This window comes from Astyanax mexicanus, chromosome 5 (assembly GCF_023375975.1).
Source record: "Astyanax mexicanus isolate ESR-SI-001 chromosome 5, AstMex3_surface, whole genome shotgun sequence".
NCBI classification, from domain to species: domain Eukaryota; kingdom Metazoa; phylum Chordata; class Actinopteri; order Characiformes; family Acestrorhamphidae; genus Astyanax; species Astyanax mexicanus.
In genome coordinates this window covers 26,747,214-26,768,230 of record NC_064412.1, presented here as the reverse complement: position 1 = coordinate 26,768,230, position 21,017 = coordinate 26,747,214, and the positions used below count along the sequence as shown (strand labels likewise).

Here is a 21,017-nt window from a genome sequence, read left to right as displayed (position 1 = left end):
GGTATATAGACATTTAACCACAGCATGTTCAAAAATACAGTGTTCTCAAATGCAAACAACATGTTAGCCATTGGTGCACATTAGCACATCTAGCTGTTTGACCCAGGATCATTATTTTTACTGTGAAATAATAAAGAGCTATAATAAAGATCTTTCACTACCAGAGATCAGGATCCATCAACTGCTTTAATATTTTATAACCCCTATGAGCACTTTATACATAATTAACTCTCCTTCTGTACTGTAGAGAGAGAGAGGGAGAGAGAGAGAGGGATGGTTTGTTTGTCTGTTGTGTGTACTCTGGAGCTTAGAGCTGTGTTTGTGTACACTGTAAAGTGTGATGTTGAAGACACTGTACAGTTTTCTTACCTTAAATTAACTACACTGAAAAACTGTACTCAAAGGCTAAGCATTATTCCCACATGCTAGGATTTTGCATTAATTCAATATCTATATACACTTAAAAGTCAAAAGTTTTACAGCACTTCACCTGTCAGACCTTTAAATCTTAGTTCAGCCTTAAGCTGAGCTAAACACATTGTTGCCATGTGGGTCAGCCAGACCTCTTCTTGTACAAGTTTTTCCAGTTTCCAAGAGTCTGGTGTTAGGGGGGTGGGGGGGGAGTGGGGGTGTTGGGTTGTAGGAGACAGCACTCTCTTCTCTCTGGCTTAATTTCGCAAATATAGTCATTTAGAGCATTTATTTGCAGAAAATCAGAAATGGCTGAAATAACAAAAAAGATTCAGAGCTTTCAGATCTCAAATAATGCAAAGAAAACAAGTTCAAATTCATATCATATTTCTCATGCATTTTGCCATGTTCTCCTCCTCCAGTCTTACACACTGCTTTTGGATAACTTTATGCCACTCCTGGTGCAAAAAATCAAGTAGTTCAGCTTGGTTTGATGGCTTTGTCACACATCTTCCTCTTGGTCATATTATAGAGGTTTTCAATTTTGTAATATCTAATAAACTCATCATTTTTAAGTCTTTTATTTTTTCCCAGAGCTGTACATCTATCACCTCCCAAGGAAGAGCTGCATCTGTGGTTAAAGGCGCAAAATTTAAAACCTCAGTTATGCATCCCCAATAAAGCAGAGGTGTCGAGTGTTTTTGAGGCTCTTATGGTAGCTCTTGGGCTAATATTGCATTTGACATGCATTTCTCACAAAGCATCTGACATATCCGCTTCACTGGAGCCTCACAACCGAGATTTTTATCTGTATAAGGAAGTTCTGGTGTCAGTTTTCCCTCAGAAATGTAGTACAACAACACTCTTATCTATTTGTGTTGGCTTTTGGCTATTGCTAAAGCGTAATTCCACTGTTCCTCTAGCTATTGTGACACCCTCTAACTACCTGAGCATATTATAATACTCATATTGTACATTTATTATCACTGTGGTTGTAATCTATATCAACAGATTCTCATAACAGGCTCCTTCTTGCTGTTATGAGAATTAAAGTGAATAATTTTAACAACAGTTTTAATCATATTTTTTTATTTTATAACAGGTTTAATCTACATGGAGGCTTTTTAAATCCCAAAGACTGGAACATCTTTAAACATTAGAATTATCATGATGTGAGAAATGATTATGTAAGCAGCTTTTCGGGTTACCTGAGCATCGTGAGGAGCTGCCTCTGGAGAAGGAGGGTGGAGCCTGGAAAGCATAGATGACGTCACTTTCGGAGATGCTGGTCATGTCGTCATCATTGGAGAAGGAACGCTGGAACCCATTGGAGTACAGTTCCACCAGAATTACCTGAAAGACAAAGAGAAAGAGAGAAAGAGAGAGAGAGTACTTAACTGAGTACTGAGAATACTGAAAGCCAGTACTGAACTTTCATGAGCTACTTTTTTAATGAATTGCAACTCTGATCAAGGTAGGGTTTCTTTTTTTTGTGAATATATTTTTAGCTTTGCAACTCTGATAAAGGTAGGGTTTTTTTTTTTGTGAATATATTTTTAGCTTTTTTCCTTTTTACAAAAAAATGTACATATAATCTGGCAGTGGCCCTCTCCAAGTATGTTTTAAAAGAATTTTCTCCTCCAGACGGAATTTTAATATAGATTTTATAACAGCAGCCATTATTATTTTCCTTTGAGAAATACGCAAATTAAGAGTGGAGTCATTGCCAAGGAAAAATAGTGCAGGGGAGAGAGGGAAGTCCTGCTCTAACAAAGTGGATAATAGAGAGAACACCTCATTCCAAAATTTGAACACTGGGGGGCACTGCCAGAAAACATGCATATAAGTGCCTACAACCCTAAGAGAACAACTATGACATAAATTGTCAGCAGTTAGTTTTTTCATCTGAAATGCACGGTAGGGAGTGATATAGAATTTGAGAACCACTTTATAATGTATCAGCTGGTGAGCAAAACTTTTTGAAGAGTTAAAGATGTTGCTCCAAATTAAGCTCCAATCCAAATCCTCATTACACAGAGATAAATCAAGGTAGGGGTTTCTAATAAACTCCCAATAACCTAATAAACTGGCCAACTCAGTTGGGCGAAAATAACTGACAATTAATGGCAGTTTCTGTGCAGCAGTTAGCATTGTGTTAACTGCAGGTCACTGGTCTCGTAAACCCTTTAGTGTGTGTGTGTGTGTGTGTGTGTGTGTGTTGTACCTGTTCTGGGCTGGTGTTGCCTTCCTGGGCAAGTAGTGCTCTGAGTGTGTGTACTGATCCCAGCAGAGGCACAGCCAGACCCACACGAACAAACCGCTGAGACTTACTGCTGAACACCAGGATTATGTTCAGAGCCCTATACAAACACACACACAAACACACACACTTAAATACACACATACACTAAAACCAAAGTAAAGGCAAAGAAAAAAGCCAGCTTATGTACATCAATTAGCACTGGAGCCACAAGCCTAATATACTGAACAGATAACAGTACTTATGACAGTAATAAACATTGTTAAGTAAACGGGTTCAGTAATGTCTCAATTAATTGTTAATTACAGTAGTTCACAATTTTTTAATAATTCCTAAATATTCATGCTTAAGAATGTTGTAAACATTATGATTAATAAAGTCTTAACTTGTGTCATTTAATAATTAATTGAGACATTCTGTCGTAAGTACTGTTAATTAATGTACCATTATGGTAAGAAAAGTGCAAAGGTGTAAAAGTATTCACATTCATTACTCATGCAGAAGTATAGATACCTGGAGTTGAAGAAGTTGAACTATCAATTTAAGCTTTTAATTCAAGTAAAAGTGTAAAAGTACAGGTTTCAAAATTACTTAAAATATAAAAGTAAAAGTAATGTAAATAGAAAAAATTACATTAAGGACAAAAGCACAGGCCGCACCACAGAATCCTATAGTGTACTACCCTCTCCCTAAAACACATTTTTGTATAATATAATATACATAATATAATGTTAATTACAATTAAAATGTTAATTTAGAAAAACATGGGGTGCATAGGCTCCCTGTTTCAGCTGCATACATGACCACTGACAATAAATGAATTAAATGAATGCAAATAGATTAAAGAAACTTAGTTGGGACATTTGGCTGGAGTTCTCTTAAGTCTCTGCCATGGATCATCTTTTTATAGACTATATACATCTGTTATGTTCTTGCTGCAGTGTGATGTGCAGGTGTGATGGATTGCTAATCGCTGATGGTGTGATAATGCGGCTATTTTTTAAATGTAAGGAGTAGAAGTAAAAAGTCTTCTTAAAAATAACTACTCCAGAAATGTATACTTAAGTAAGGTAAAATAGTATTTGTACTTTTTGTTACTTTACTCCTCTGGAAGGTGTTACCAGCAAAGCCAGCTTATGTACATTAGTTAGCATTGGAGCCACACAGCTAATATAGCTAACAAGTAATGCCAGCTTATAATGGAACAAATATTGGACATTTATGTACAATATGTAAATTAATATTCTTGATTTTACAAAGCAGTTTAACAAAGTAGCAGACACATACACACAAACACACACACACACACACACACATACACAGACACACACAGCCTTACCTGGTCTGTCGCAGTGGTATAGGAAGGGAAATGCAAAGGAAAGGGTCAAAGGTATTACTCTGTTTAAAGCAATGTGGACAGGTCAAAGATGACCTAAAAATAAGAACAACAACAACAAATTACAAATTGAAAATGAGACAAACAACACAAGATCCATACTGTCCAATCTGTCTGGTGGAATATTCTCAGTTCAGCAGTGACTCTGAGGTGTTTAAAAGCTGATTCCCTCACACCAGAACAACACATATTCCAGCCCATTAAAAACAAAGGTGAAAGAAAATTAACAAAATAAATGAACAACAGTCTATTTTTATACAGTAGATCTTCAAAATGCCTCTCTGTGGACAGAGGAGCTGATAAGATGGACAGTGAATGAACAAACAAGAAAGGTCATAATATTCTGACTGGACTTTATGTAAAAGAGTTGAAATATACCCACGTTTTATTGTTAGAATTAGGGGGTATGCCATATCATACCGTACGCAATAATATTTTGTCATATCGTTATCTCAAAATACCATGTAATATTGTGATATTATTTTAGTGCCATATCGCCCACCCCTCGTTAAAATAGTTAAAAGTTTGTCTATGTTGTTTGTCTCGATATAAAATGTATGTTTCATATGTATTCATATATTGTGCACTGCTAAAGATACACTGCATTTTCTATACTAGCACACAGGCTAACTAGCTAATTATTCATATGCTTTCATACAAACTATCGGAGTGGATGGAAGAAAAGTGTTCCCAACATATCCTATGCAGAGTTTTTATTTTATAGATGTTTTAAAGTTGGTGTAGCACAGTTAGGCTAAGTGGCTTTATAGTGAAGAGTAACTGTTTATTTTACCTTGAGTGTATTGACAAATATCTTTCAATTATGATTACTTATCTTAGTATCTATAATTACATAATCACTGTGTGAAACCTTGTATTTTATATGCATTAACCAATACTCACCTTACATTTGATCATTTTTATTACTCACAGTGTATTTTACACGCATTTATATAGAAGATTAACCAATACTCACAATATATATTATTTACACATATAGATAAACATTGTTTGATCAGGCATGTGACTAACACATCTATTATGACAAATTAACCCACATGATACATAAGGCATTTACTAACACATAGGATTTATTATATGGCGGACTAACCACGCGTTACTAACACATTAACATATAACATATGAAATCTATTGTGTGACTATTGCGTAGCTCATGCTTGAAGCATTTCGTTCACTGCATGTTTCTGACTAACGGCCATCAATCATCGGCTGGTACACTCTGTATGATTTCGACTGGTACGCTCGGTACGGGCTAAATTGCTACAGAAGAGGCTCTTAGATCAAAGCGGCCTTTTGGTGAGTGAGTGCCTCCCTAAAAAACGCTGCTTCAAAGCGGGGGGTGACGCACACACACAGATAGTGCCACGATGTTCCATTCTGGAAGAACACAGTCAAGGTCAAACATTAGTGGTCCGGTCAGACACGTGAAACTTGAGTACTAACACGTGAAATTATGCATATTAACATGAGCTAATCGTTAGCAACGCCTCATCAGCAGGTTTCACGTCATTTGGGGTATAAAACATGGAGTCAGATCAGAGGGGGTCAGAACTTCTACTGGGACGGCTGTTAACTGTCTTGTATGTATTGGTTCTCCTGAATTCAGTAATAAATACTTGGTTTGCTTTCAACTTCACTCCACCTGTCTACAACTCACTATCAAACGAACACGTAGGGGAGTTGTACCCCGGACGAGAGGTGGGGGTAGCCCACCTTTCATTTTCTTTTCTACAACAATAGCTATGCTAGTTCAGCTAGTTATGCTAGTTTGAGCCTTAACTGCCTATAAAATGCTATCTAAGTTGTTCATCTATTATCCTTTTATCAGTTTATTAGCTGACTACCCTTTTTGTACATGTTGTAAGACAGAGAAAGAGGAGGGGAGAGGAGAAAAGAGGTGCCCACCTACTCAGAGATAATTTATTTCAGTATAAATTTCAGATTAAAATCTAGTAAAAGCACAATGCAGAGACTATCTCGTCTGTAACCCCAGGTTACATGTGTATAATCTACACTTTCCACCTCAGAAGGCTTAACTAACTGTTGTTCCTTCTCTGCAGGTAAATAAAAAAAGATTTTCAGATTTTTAAATCAGACCCTCTTGCTGTATTAAATCCACATCTGTATCTAACTGAATAAAATGTGAAATTATATAAATCTGATTTTAATTCTTTCCTAAATACACCATCAGCCAGCGAGAAACAAACCACTCTACCACACACCTCACCCAGGACATCCCCCTCTCTCTCTCTTTTTTCCTCTCTTTTTCTCTTTCTCTCTCTCTCTACCTCTCTCTCTCTTTCTGAAGCTGTTCTTTATTATTGAGTAGTAGAACAGTGAAAATGCATTTAGATCAGAACCACTAACACACCTGCAGAACTGGAGTGAGAGAATGTGAGAGAGAGAGTCAGAGAGACAGAGAGAGTGAAAGAGAGAGAGAAATAGGTAGAAGGTAGAAAGCAGTGCTAATGGGGATGCTTTCATATTTACACAGGTGGAGAGTCATAAAGCCTTTTCTGTCTAAATATTTCAGCAGAGGAACAGAAATAAAAGAACAGGAATAAATAAGTGCTAGAAAAGGAAGAAGAGGTGAAGGAACAGAAGAAATAGAGGATTGATTGGGGGCACATGCACTATAGTATAGTAATGTACCTTCAGACTACTAAAATTGTGTCATTATTTTGTTGTCGCCGCCATGTTGTTTACGCACATATTTGGCAATCTAATCTCTCGATCTAATGTTCCTTTTAAAAGGCAGAAATGAATCAGGTTTTCAAAAAAGAATCCGAATATCCCGAACATCACTGGATGCTCTGAATTACGAAATTATTTAAGTGTTGTAGTACTAACGTTGTCTCATGCAGCTAATGCTAATGCTAACATTAGTCAGATACCAGAAAACTATAGCTAGGCTAAAGCAAGGCTAAACAGTCAAATTATACTTGTCATCTTTCTTTATCAACATATGTTGATATGTTATAACAGGTGGTTGCTGGGCTGGTTAAGTGTTGCTAATGTACTTGTATAAACCTGAAACACCCCATCATTCCTCACACACACACAAAACATAAAGCCTGAACTGAAACTCCCTATCACTCACACATACATACATACATACAACACCCTAAACAGTGTCTATCCATAGCAACAATATTTACTACTTATTTTATATTCTACTAAAGGCTGTACATCTGACAAAAAAACACATCCAGACACACACACACAGAAACACACACACCGCACAAGTGGCAGTGATGTGAGCACTAACAGAGTGAGGACAGACAGTAACAGTGCAATTATAACAGCTCATAAATATGTCATACACAGATAATACAGTCCAGCGCTGCTCTCAGTGCTTTCTCACACACTTCACTGGCCAGTGAATGAAAGCATAAAAAAGTAGGGTGTTTCTAATAAAGTGGCCAGGGAGTGGAAGCACAAGGTCCAGTGTTTCTAATAAAGTGGCCAGTGAGTGAAAGCATAAGGTAGAATTTTTTTCTGATAAAGTGACCAGTGAGTGGAAGCACAAACAGGTAGGGTGTTTCTAATAAAGTGGCCAGTGAGTGAAAGCAAAAAAGGTAATTGTTTCTTATAAATTGGCCAGTGAGTGGAAGCACAAGGTACAGTGTTTCTAATAAAGTGGCCAGTGAGTGAAAGCACAAAAGGTAGAGTGTTTCTAATAAAGTGGCCAGTGTGTGAAAGCACAAGGTACAGTGTTTCTAATAAAGTGGCAAGTGAGTGGAAGCACAAGGTAGGTGTTTCTAATAAAGTGGCCAGTCAGTGGAAGCACGAACAGGTAGGGTGTTTCTAATAAAGTGGACAATGAGTGAAAGCACAAACAGGTAAAACGTTTCTAATAAAGTGACCAGTCAGTGGAAGCACGAACAGGTAGGGTGTTTCCAATAAAGTGGCCAGTGAGCGAAAGCACAAGGTACTGTGAGTGGATGCATTTACTACCAAAACAAACATTATCGCAGCACATGTATGAAAGTACAGCGCAAAGATTTATTTGTCCTCACACACGCACACACACACAGGCACACACACACACGCGCGCACGCACACAGCTGTTGGTTAAGCCTATCAGGCTGAAGAAACACACTTAATCCTATTTACACAGACTAACAGATATTTCCTGCCATGTTGATGGAGTTGCTATAACCCTGATTTAGGTTATAAATAAACCCATCTGCTGTGGTGGTATTAAACTGTAAACTGACTCGCTCAGAGATATACACAGTAAAATCCCTGTATTAAATAAAATAAGGTGTTAAATATGCTGGTGTTATACTAAAAGCTTATCATGACAGTAGCTGAACAGTCATTAATAACGTATAATGCAGCATGCTAACACAGGAACCAAAGATTTCCAAGGGTGATGCCAGTAGGACCAGGGCGGTCCCACACTGCCTTACTGAACTACTGTCATCTATAGCGGTTATAATAGTAGGAAACTCAAATAAAACCTACCAGGGGTGGATGTATTAGGAGGTAGGTAAACAGTATTTTTTTTTAGTTTATGTGTTAAAACAGGAAAATGGGCATGTATAATATACGTATATAGTCATTTTGACAAGAACCAAGCTGATTGGGATCCTTACAGAACTGGAAGATTTCCAAAACATCCAAAATATGCAGCGGTGAGGACCTAACAAAAGTGCTCCAAGGAAAGGCAACCGTTTAACTAGTGAGTAACTAGAGTAATAGGGACTCCAGGCTAAACGTTGCTTATAGAGGACCCACCTCGGCTCAATGTTGTCTAATATTATATTCTGAGATTATTTAATCTCAGATTTTTTATATAAAAATTATATTACTAAGTTCTTCTCTATTATATGATATGCATGTAATGCCTGAACATTACTCTGGTCTTCACTTATGAAAGTCAGAACATCGACATGGACCATTTCTGTCACCTCCATCATGTTAGATTGACTGGAACTGTGGTGCCGGGTCAAAGGGCACCAAGGAAGGCGATTGATCAGTGTTAATTTGACAGCTCTAATATTTAACATATCTGGTACATGTTCAGGAGTGCCATCCCACTTCATTTTAATCAGATGAGCCAATCAGATGAGCCATTTCTATCACTACACTACACTACCTGAGCTTCAACACTGAATGTAAATACAGATCCGCCATGTGATTCAGCTGGAGGGTGTTGGCATCTAGGTGGTGTGTGTCGAGTTCCTGACCTGTACTGGGCCTGGAAGTGTTCCTGGACGAAGCTGTGTCTGGTTCTGGCCTGCTGCAGGTCTGGACCGGATGAAGACTCTGCGTGACCCTGCAGGACACATACAAAAACACACAGCTCAGATTTCACACATTCTCACATTACTAACCAACAGAGTAATCAGGGTGTGTGTGCGGTAAACTGATAACAAGTGTGAATAAGGTTCATACTGTGCAAGTGTTTCCAAGAGACCAAGATACACTACAAACACAGAGCAGCACACTTAATTACAGCACTACTTGTTTTACTGCTGGATTTTTTTTTTTTTTCTATTCATGTTTGTTATGGAATTGTCAAATATATTTCAAATGCAAAAATACTGAAATGTTCTAAAAAAATGTTATGTAAAAGTGTTAAATATAGTATTAAAACATTCATGTATATCTATTTGCAGGGGAGCAATAATGTGTTCTATTTGTACATAAATGACAAATAGAGGCTGGAAAATATTGTCACAACGTATTTCTTCTTCTGACATTATGGACTGTATTACCCAGAAATCTTTTACACTCTCACAGCACAGTCACATGCTCCTCTTCAACCAACCATTTACAGTTCCCATGCTCATTGTCACCTGAATTATAATTACCTGCACCTGTGACTAATTAGTGATTCCCTTCACCTGTGCCTGATTCCCTCTGTGTGTATTTAAGGCCTGTTTGTTTGCACTTGCTCTTTGTGAGGTATTGCTGTAATATTTGTGTAAGCATACTAAGAGTCAAATTTTTCTGTTTTTGAAATTTACTCTTTTGAACTTTTGCCCTTTGCAGTGATTGCTGGATTTTCTGCTTGTGTCATGACTGGACAGGACTTAGACATGTGCATAAGCAAATAAGATACTTTATTAAATAAAGCAGGTGGACAAAGGGTAGTCAAAAAGAGCAGGGTTAACAATAGTAAACAGCAGCAAAAGAGAGAAAACATACTATAAACGAGAAACAGTACAAGGGTCATACACAGGCAAGGCAATATCAGCAGGCAGGCAAAAATCAGACTCAAAAGGTATTAAAGGTATAGGTCAGAACAAGAGAACTAACACAGGCAGGAAATAAATGCTTTGTAAAGTGGAGAATCAACAATAATTGGGGACGCATGATTGAAGTGAAGGTGTAGTGTAACAGGTATAGTCAATATTCTGGTGATGAGCGTCATGTGTCATGTGATCGTGTGAGGGAGTGATGTCAATATGAGGTGCATTCTGGGTATCGTAGTCTGGAGGCTGGAGATTGCAGGCAGAGCTGAGTGTGGGAAAGACTAGAGTGCTTTGACCTGACCTGGCTTTTTAACTACTCTTTTGGATGTTGCCCCTCCAACATTAAACCTGTTTGCTGGTTTTACTTCTGTGAGAATCTGGTTTGTCCAAGCAAAGTGTCAAATGTGCAGCTATTTAAATAGAAAATTGATGCTAGCTGTTTGTAGTAAATACTGTAAACCTGCTCAAATGCTACAAGCAGGGACCAGAAAAAAATAAATATGTAAAAAATGTAGATATGTTGGCTTATAGGCTTTGTAAACACCTGCCACCCAAAATTTGTGCACTGCACACTAAAGAGAGCTTTGGAGGCTGTAAGGCCAAAGCTACAGTATTAATGCCTGACTGGATCTGTGCAGCGAATAAACATCAAACTAAGCTAAAGCCTGAGGAGCAGGAAGAGTGGAAAAATTGGTTGATGATGATGAAGAGATAGAGGAGGAAGAAAAACCACGGCCTTGCGTGACAACGCAGAACAAAGGCTGTTCCAGAAGTTGCACTTAAGACAACAACTATCGGTTTCCACCAGAGCTAAATATAAATCGCTACTATTCCCTAAAAAGGACTTAGTCTCCCATTCATAGAAAACCCCGCAGAGCGAGAGTCTGACACAAAAACAGCAGAACCATTAAATATTCACCAGCGCCAGCAGCTCTGAAGCCCTGCTTGGAGTTTAAAGTTTAGAGTTTGTCTATTTTGGCCTGGTTTTCTTAGTTTTAGACGAATATAAACTTTCTGAATTCGTTTTTCATGCCTGGAGATTCCCTGCTCTGCTCCGCTTTATTACAGAAAATAACAAATATGTCACTTTGAAAGATCATACGTGTTTAAAGTAATGCACTGTATTGACTCAACTGGGATGTTTACATCATTTTCACATGAATTAAAAATATGATGTCAACACCGTTACTGGCAAAGTAAATAGAATTGAAAATTAATACTATTTTATTAATGCAGAAATATACGCAAAGGTTTTAGGCACCTAAGCACACTATTTAAAACAAGATAGAACAAGATATACTGCATTAGGCAGTAAGTAAACAGTGAGTTCTTCAAGTGAATGTGTTAAAAGCCGGTAATATGGATAAGCATAAGAATTTGAGTCACTCTGACAAGAGCCAACGTGTGATGGTGAGAAAAGGGGGTCAAATAATCTCTATTCTGGTAGACATTGTCCAGTGTGTAGTTGTCAGCAGATACCAAAAGGGGTTTCACAAAAGACAACTTGACGGAGCCAAAGTCTCTCATTAGACACCCCTTGAAGTTTTTTCAGTTTTGCTAACTTACAACCACAAATTTAAATGTATTTGAATAATATTTTTATTGATATACCAACAAAAAGTAGTACATAATTATAATGTGGAATGAAAATGATACATGCTTTTCCAAAAGTTTCCTACAAAAATACATATCAAAGCAACATTATTATTTATTTAGGATATTATTATTTAGGAATTATGTCTCTCCCATTAATTACTAAATCACTCTCTACCAACATTTAATCTTTCTCTTCTTTCCCATCCTTGTCTATTTCCTTTTTTTTATAGTTTTTTCCCTTCCTTTTATCTTCCTCTTAATTTTTGTTCTTGAGTTTCAAGTTTTCTATTGTCCCTGACTTTCCTTAATAAATAACTAATAACAATAAAGTCTTAAATAGTCCTCCGAAGAGGAAGGGTTGTGGCGGGCCTAAAAAAAATTGAATCAAAGAAAAATCTAAAAAGTGTAATGTGCAAAAGCCCCAATTGCCTTCAGAAGTCACTTAAAAGTGTTAATAATGATAGTCCAGCCATGTGTAATGAAGGTCTCAGTGGTTTGTTAGAGAATATTAGTGAACAAACAGCATCATGAAGACCAAGGAACTCACCAGACAGGTCAGAGATAACGTTGTGGAGACTTCTAAAGCAGGGTTAAGTTATAAAAACATATCCCAAGCTTTAGCATACCAAGGAGAACACTGTTTAATCCATAATTTAAAATGGAAAAACTATTCTACAACTGCAAACCTACCAAGATATGGCACTAGAAAGGAGATTTATCTACCAGCAAGACTGACCCTAAACATACAGCCAGAGCTACAGTGGAATGGTTTAGATCAAAGATTATTCATGTGCTAGAGTGGATCAGTCAAATTCCTGACCTAAGTCCCATTGAGCTTCTGTAACAAGTCATAAAAACTGCAGGTCACAGACGCTCTCCATCCAACCTGGCTGAGCTTGAGCTGTTTTGCAAAAATCTGAGTCTAGATGCGCAAAGCTGGGAGAGACATACACCAAACACCTACTAAATACTGAAACAGTGGGGCCGAATACTTTTGCATGTCACACTTTTCAGATTTTTATTTAATTACATTTCGAAAACCATAAATAATTTTCATTTCACATCACAATCATGTGCTTCTTTGTGATGGTCTATCACTTAAAATCTCAATAAAATACATTAAAGTTTGCGGTTATAAGGTGACAACATGTGGAAAATCTCAAGGGGTATAAATACTTTTGCAAGCCACTGTAACAACACACTGAATCTAGGAATTGCGATATACACTGAGGTGGAGCTACAGTCTCTCATTAGGGTGAACATACAAATAAGAGACCACTTAAAAATGATGATTTTCTTTGATTTTACCAAATTACAAGCCTCTGGAATATAATCAAGAGGAAGATGGATGATCACAAACTATCAAACCTGAGCTGAACTGCTTGAAATTTTGCACCAGGAGTGGCATAAAGTTATCCAAAAGCAGTGTGTAAGACTGGTGGAGGAGAACATGCCAAGATGCATGAAAACTGTGATTAAAAACCAGGGATATTCCACCAAATATAGATTTCTGAACTGTTAAAACTTTATGAATATGAACTTGTTTTCTTTGCATTATTTGAGGTATGAAAGCTCTGCTTCTTGTTTTTATTTCGACCATTTCTCATTTTCTGCAAATAAATGCTCTAAATGACAATATGTTTATATGGAATTTGGGAGAAATATTGTCCGTAGTTTACAGAATAAAACAACAATGTTTATTTTACTCAAACATATACCTATAAATAGCAAAATCAGAGAAACTGATTCAGAAACTGAAGTTTTATATATATATATATATATATATATATATATATATATATATATATATATATATATATATATTAATAACACTCTAAATGTAGATATTGTGATATACACTGAGGTGGAGCTACAGTCTCTTATTAGTGCTGAATAGGATTTTTGACCAGGGTTGTGAAAAGCTTGTCCGACAGAACAAAAAAACACATTTGTGGATGGAGCTACATTGGCCTGAGAGCGAGTGAGTGAAAAAGAGAGAGAGAAAAAAAGAGCAGAAGAGAACAGTAAACAGATCACTTAATCTGTGCTGGAACTGAGTTGAACGTTGCTTCACCTTCTGAAGAAATGGGTCAAAAGGCACTTAAAGCTGGACCTCAGAAAACACTAGAGAGGGTTCTCTCTCTCTCTTTCTCTCTCTTGTGTATTTCCTTCTCTCTCTCTTTCTCTTTTTCTCAAAAACACAAAAATCAAGAGACACTAAATCCCACAGATGTGAGCAGACTGTTAATGCATGACAAGCAGTGTTTCACAGCCTCCATGTCCTTGTTTATGTCTGGTTTGAACATCGTAAATAGATGAAGTTGGGAGTCCGGCCTAAAAACAGCATTAGAGTGTAATCAACACTAACAGCGTTTAATCTCTCAGAAATCCCACAAACCACCCCACAGTAAAAGCCCCTCTCTGTGCCCAAGAGCGCCCCCTGCAGCCAAACGCAGCCAAAAAAAAGTACAGGTCAACAGAAACAGAGCGGCTGTAGGGGGTGAGGAGGCGGATGGAGTGGAGTGAGGGATGAAATGCTAGCCCTGCATTACAGCGCTGCTGACTCACACCAATCCTTTCAACCCAACAGCGTCCAGTAATTCAGCCCATTCAACCCCGGCTTACTCTCTAAAACCCCTAGGGCACGGCCAGGTCACAGGAAAAACCCACCCTCTCTTCACTCTCTTTTACTACATATCACTCTTTCTCTCCCCTTCTCTCAATTCACTACTACATCTCACTTTCTCTCTCTGTACCTCTCTCTCTTACTCAGTATGTCAGCTGTCTGCTCACTCTCTGTTTCTTTCTCTTTTACTGTCACTCTCACTCAAAGGCTATCTAAATATCTAAGTAGGCAACAGTCAAATTGAACTGTGCAAAATAATCAGCAGGCTAACGTGACATTATCACCCTGCTTTAAACAATGATTATTTTTTCTGATCACATCATGTAGTATTACTCCAGATAAGACCTACACAGCAATATAAATATATACCTCCAACAAGTTACGTACTTATTTGTGGACTAATCCGCTATATACAGGATTTAACATGCGAGTCAATGAGAGCGATCTAAGGAGTTTTTCAAAACGATTGATATCGGACAAAAAGTGATGTTACTGTAGGGCTGAGGGTCTATAATACTTAGAGGCAGGACCGGCTGTCACAACTTGTTAACACTGGTTTGATATTGTAATACAACTTTAATTTAATACATTTCTGAACTTCTGTGATAGGAGGGATCTCTGCATTTTCCTTCTTCTTGCCCTTTGGTATGGTGTCGCCCGATCTCACTAATGAAGAAACCACCACTGGTGAAGAATCTTATAGTGCTCTTCCCAGGATTTTTTATGAGTGTGAAGGGTGTTACAGGTCTGATCATGTAGGATGATGAGGGTGTTACAGTGCTGACAGTGCTAAGCGTTACACTGCTGAAAGAAAGTTACATTTCTGATAATAAATAGTGTTACAGTGTTTATGATGCAGGTTGTTAAGAGTGTTGCTGACAATGAATGGTTTCTACATTACTGATTGCATTTATACACTGCCTGGACAAAACAAAAGTTGCCACCTGGATTTAATTTAAGTAAATGATCTGGGGTTGATGCTGCAGTTGGTCAGGTCTAGGTTCAGCAACAGTATGTGCTAAAAAAATGAGGTCAGCTGACTACCTGAATATACTGAATATAGACCAGGTTATTTCATCAATGGATTTTTTCTTCCCTGATGGCACAGCAGTGTAGATTACATTGTACAATAAGGGTAAAAAAAATAATTACAACATGAATAAACACTGTTAAATTGTTAAATGATGCATGATAATCAGAATTATATTGATTTCAGTTGATAAATGCTTTTTTCATGGCCAATATTTCAAATCAATACCTGCTTGCGTATATATTGTATGCTTGAAAAGGAAAAGGTTTGTGTATATTGGCTTGGCTTGGCAAAGGCAGTGCATGTGTGATATCAGCATTGGCCCAGAATTCTTACAGCCCTAGTTAAGTCACTAGTTAAGACATTATTAAACATTATTAATTATAATGCTTAAGAACATTAGTTATACATGATTAATAATGCCTTCAATAGTGTTCATTAATAATTAGTTGATACTCTATGTTGTTGTTAATTAATATACCGTTATTGTAATGTGTGTAAAGTGATTTATATGAGTTTACACTGTTTAGACTGTTTAGAGTTTTTATTTTTGAGTCACCACAGGGCGGCAGTGTTAGGATCATGTTGTGACATTGTAAGACATTTCTTGTGTTTTCAGCCCAGAAAAATCTACCTTGGTGGCCGAGCCCATGAGCGCATTTGTGTCTAGGCTCCCGGATCAAATACACAAACAGAGTTAGCTGGCTCAGCTGATTGATAACAACGATTTGTGACTTGAGTACTTGATGTTTTCTCTCTGTCTCTCTCTCTTTCTCTCTCTCTCTCTGTCACTCACTTTCTCTCTGGCTTGCTCTTTCCTCGTAATTAATTATTCATTTACTGTGACTCTCAGCAATGTGCTTAGAAAGCTGTGGCCTGTGGCACTCTTCGGGAAAGAGAGAGAGAGAAAGAGACCGAGAGAAAGGGAGAAAGAGAGAGAGGGAGAGAGAGAGCTATTTCCTACGGGATTGCTGCCCCCCAGCCCAGCCGAACGGGTCTGACAGATACCGAGGGAATGTGAAACTTAGGCCCTTTGTTTGGGGGGATTTGGAGAATAATGACCCGTTCAGTAAAGCGAGAAACAGGCAGGTGCTCTGAGCTGTAGTTAGAGACGGCTGAGGAAAACTACAACATAACATGATGAGATGCATTCTTCACATTCCCAATTTGAAGGATTTTGTCCTTGTTTGAGTGAGAAATTAAAGAATAACCAAATTAAGGAAATGATAACTTTAAAACAAACAAAGGTAAAAGAGATTGTTTAGAGGGTTTAAAAGCACTCGAATTGGTACTGAGATATTATCTTCAGTGTAGTTTGGAAAATAGCGATGTCACACGTTACAGAAAATAGTCAACTTGCACTGCGCAAAATAATCAGCTGGCTAACTTGACGTTATCACCTTGCTTTAGGCAATTATTATTTTTTCTGGTCACATTATATAGCAGGGGTATTTAATTAGAATTCAGTATGGTCCAGTTAGAGAAAATTTCGACAGGCCGAGGTCAGGACCGATTTTTACCTTGTTATGATTCAGTGCAATATCCTGTAAAGTTGTTTGCACTATGATGAAAAATATATATAATAATAATAATAATAAAAAATGCCTCTCTGGCCAGATTTTGTTTACATTCCTCCCGTCTCTCTGTCGCACTTGGCGTGACTTTCGTTTCTGCCAGTTCTCATTTTTCCAGTTCGCCCATTCTTAGGCTCCCTATCTCCTTATAAAGGTGTTTTTTCAAGGCCACGTCCCAATTCACTAGCCGGAGCAGCAGGATTTTAAAGAAAATGGCCGTGTTACAGGGTTTGATGTAAAGTATTTATTAAAAAAATCAGTGTTCGAGATGAACACATTCAGGTTAAGGTGTTTACTGTAGATGGTGTTTATATGACAACAACACATAGCCATTTTATTTACTACATTTGTTGACCTACATGTGTCTTCTGAGTTTTATACAGTACGTTGATGATAAACTAAACTTGTGTTTAACCTGAAAAAATTAGCTTTTTTTTACATTTTTTTGCCAGACATGACTGTGATACATGTATCCCTTTACAATTTTAATGACGTGATTTTAAAATCATGTTTTAAAGACAATTAGCAATGTTTTAGCAATCTATATGCAAGCTGTCAACTGTGCACTTGTCAGTGTGTTTGGTATCATGAGGACACAATAGGTATGCCTCGAAAGTGGCTCGGAATGCAGAAAAGGCATGTGTTAAATCTCTTTTGAGCATAATGTGAAATAAACAAATGAGTGTGTTGCTTGGCATTCCCTTTAAGAGCCAAGTGCGATCTCACTCTGGCAAATTGGTATTTTAACGGTGCAGCACTTCTGCACTTCTCAGCAGAGGAAATTGACGCTGCGAAGGTGCATGAGCAGATTATTTAAGGGAACGGAAATGTTATTTTATTTTGTATTCTGTTTATTGTTAATGTAAAGATTGGGTTTGTGCACTGCAGCATGCCTGTGTGTGTGTGTGTGTGTGTGTGTGTGTGTGTGTGTGTGTGTGTGTGTGTGTGTGTGTGTAAAATGAGCGAGGCTGTACGCGGCACACCTGTGTTGCCAAGATAGGAATGGGCGTTTGACAGTTGACTGTTTTTAGGGTTTTAATCAGTCAGTAGCACACATGTGTTTTCCACTGCCAAGATAGCAATACTATACATAGCTATATTCGTAAGCTCTGTTGCTATTTTAACGGCGCACACGCAAGGTGTGAAAATAGACTGTTGGCGGGGTGTAAGGTAGCAACAAGCATTGCAACGCGCCTTGCATAGGGTGTATGATAGAGCCAAAAGTATACATAATCATTTGTGAGGAAGCTTTCGGTTCTACAGTCAGATTCCATTCAGCATCACGTGATCAGTAAGAGGAACTCCCCTGTCATGTTTCTTTCCTCTGCATAATTTGGTTCACCTGGAAGGAGACGGATCAGACAGTTAACCAAACAGGACAAACACTGACAGTAAAAAAGCAATCTGTCTGAGATCGCAGTGCTCTTTGAGTGTGTTGTGTGTGTGTGTGTTTCCACCACAATGATTTCCTGGCAATGTCAGACAGAAAGGTCAGAAAGGACCTGTTCACTTTGTCTTATTTCACCTCCACCCCACCCGTCTCTCTCTCTCTCTCTTTCTCTCCCTCTTTCTCTCTCACTGGTGTGGAATGTAAAACATTTGAGAAATGTCGCCTGTGCTCTAATCGGATTGTGCGGTATAGTGTTCACTATGAGAAGTACGGTGTTTCAGTCCTACATATTCTCCCATATCACTGGCCCTTTCCTGCCAATGTAGTAGGTGGTTCCTCTCCACATCATGCAATTAAGACGATGTACACTCATCTTTAATTACAACCTCAGACATTATTATTATTATTATTATTTTTGTGATTTTTGTGACAACTGATATTAGGAATGCATCAAATATTTGGCAACATTTGGCTAAACATGTGTAAAGACCAAATAATTTATAATAAAAAATGACTCGGGATGCTGCTCCCGAAAAAAGTGGCATATTTAATGAAAACTGATAAACATGTAAATAACATGTTATATATTTGGCTTTTGGCCCAATTTTAATTTTGGTGTGCATATGTGTGTGTGTGTCTTTGTATTTGTGTGTTTGAGTGAGTGTGTGTGTGTGTGTGTGCATGTGTGTCTGAGACTGCTCCATGATTTAGCCATCTGCAGCATCCCATAATAGAAGAAAACATGCTGTGAATGAAAAGCTGAACAGTCAGTGGTGAATTCTGCTCAAACACACACACACACACACAGACTCACAAACAGACATATAGACACAAACACTCACAGACTCACAAACAGACATATAGACACAAACACACAGAAACTTACAAACAAATAGACACAAACACACACAGACACACAAACATATAGACACAAACACACACAGACACACAAACATATAGACACAAACACACACAGACTCACAAACATATAGACACAAACACACACAGACTCACAAACATATAGACACAAACACACAGAGACTTACAAACATATAGACACAAACACACACAGACTCACAAACATATAGACACAAACACACACAGACTCACAAACATATAGACACAAACACACAGAGACTTACAAACATATAGACACAAACACACACAGACTCACAAACAGACATATAGTCACAAACACTCACAGACTCACAAACAGACATATAGACACAAACACACAGAGACTCACAAACATATAGACACAAACACACAGAAACTTACAAACATATAGACACAAACACACACAGACACACAAACATATAGACACAAACACACACAGACTCACAAACAGACATATAGACACAAACACACACACACAAACAAAGATATACAGACACAAACACAGACTCAGAAACATAAACATATAGACACAATCACACACACAACACAGAAATATAGACACAAACACACACATAGATTCACAATCAGACATGTAGACACAAACACATACAGACTCACAAACACAGACAGACAAATAGACACAAGCACACACACAAATTCACAAACACAGACATATAGACACAAACACACACACAGATACACAGACACAGATATATAAACATAAACACACACATACACACAAACACACACACATATTTACAAACACAGACATATGGACACAAACACACACACAGATTCACAAACACAGACAAATAGACACAAGCACACACACAAATTCACAAACACAGACATATAGACACAAACACACACACAGATACACAGACACAGATATATAAACATAAACACACATATACACACAAACAAACACACACAGATTTACAAACACAGATATATAGACAAAAACACACACACACACAGACAAATAAATGTCCTAAGTGACTGAGGGGTCAGCAGCGCTTTAGACATATACCCTTCACACACACACGCACGCACTTGCGCGCACACACACACACACACACACACACACACACACTTCATCAACATCAATACTGCTTTGATGGGCACCTTCCCACACACACACACACACAGACCAAATTACCCCGAATAAGCAGTTGGGACTGATTTCCCCGCTGCTCGGCTGCGCAGAGGGCAGAAAGCCCAGTCCTCATCACCGCTAAACCACAGAGAGGTGACTGAACAGAGCACAGAGTCACCCTGTCCTGAATACAATTAACAACGACATTTATAAATGATACACATAGAAATTATGCATAATTCCCTATTTCTTAAATACTAATAATAGAAAATTCTTTAAAATATGTGTATTAAAATAAACAAATAAATAATTCTCAGATGGAATTCGAAATAATTATATTAGCTGTTATGCGCTAGTTGTAAGACATCCATTTCACACATCTCACTTCTGAGAAGATTGAGTTAGAATTTGTCAAAAAGTATCCATATGTTATGATTAATGATCGAGCCTTCAACCAGTTCACCAATTAATTTTTTTCAGATTGACCTTTTGACCTTTTTAAAATGAGCTGAAG

General features: G+C 37.7%; 1 protein-coding gene and 1 long non-coding RNA gene across 2 annotated transcripts in view; one reads left to right on the top strand and one right to left on the bottom strand.

Moving 5' to 3' along the window:
* The window catches only part of LOC125802252 (uncharacterized), a 302,998-nt gene that overhangs the window by 114,880 nt on the left and 167,101 nt on the right, over positions 1-21,017 (top strand). The window lies entirely within an intron of this gene.
* Positions 1-21,017, bottom strand: part of usp43a (ubiquitin specific peptidase 43a) — a 76,981-nt gene that overhangs the window by 41,572 nt on the left and 14,392 nt on the right. The window contains exons 3-6 of the mRNA XM_007257185.4: positions 9,284-9,372; positions 4,011-4,103; positions 2,636-2,771; positions 1,620-1,764 (exon numbers count right to left, since the gene is read on the bottom strand). Of these exons, the coding sequence (XP_007257247.3) occupies positions 1,620-1,764; positions 2,636-2,771; positions 4,011-4,103; positions 9,284-9,372 (463 nt within the window). The remainder of the gene's footprint in view (positions 1-1,619; positions 1,765-2,635; positions 2,772-4,010; positions 4,104-9,283; positions 9,373-21,017) is intronic.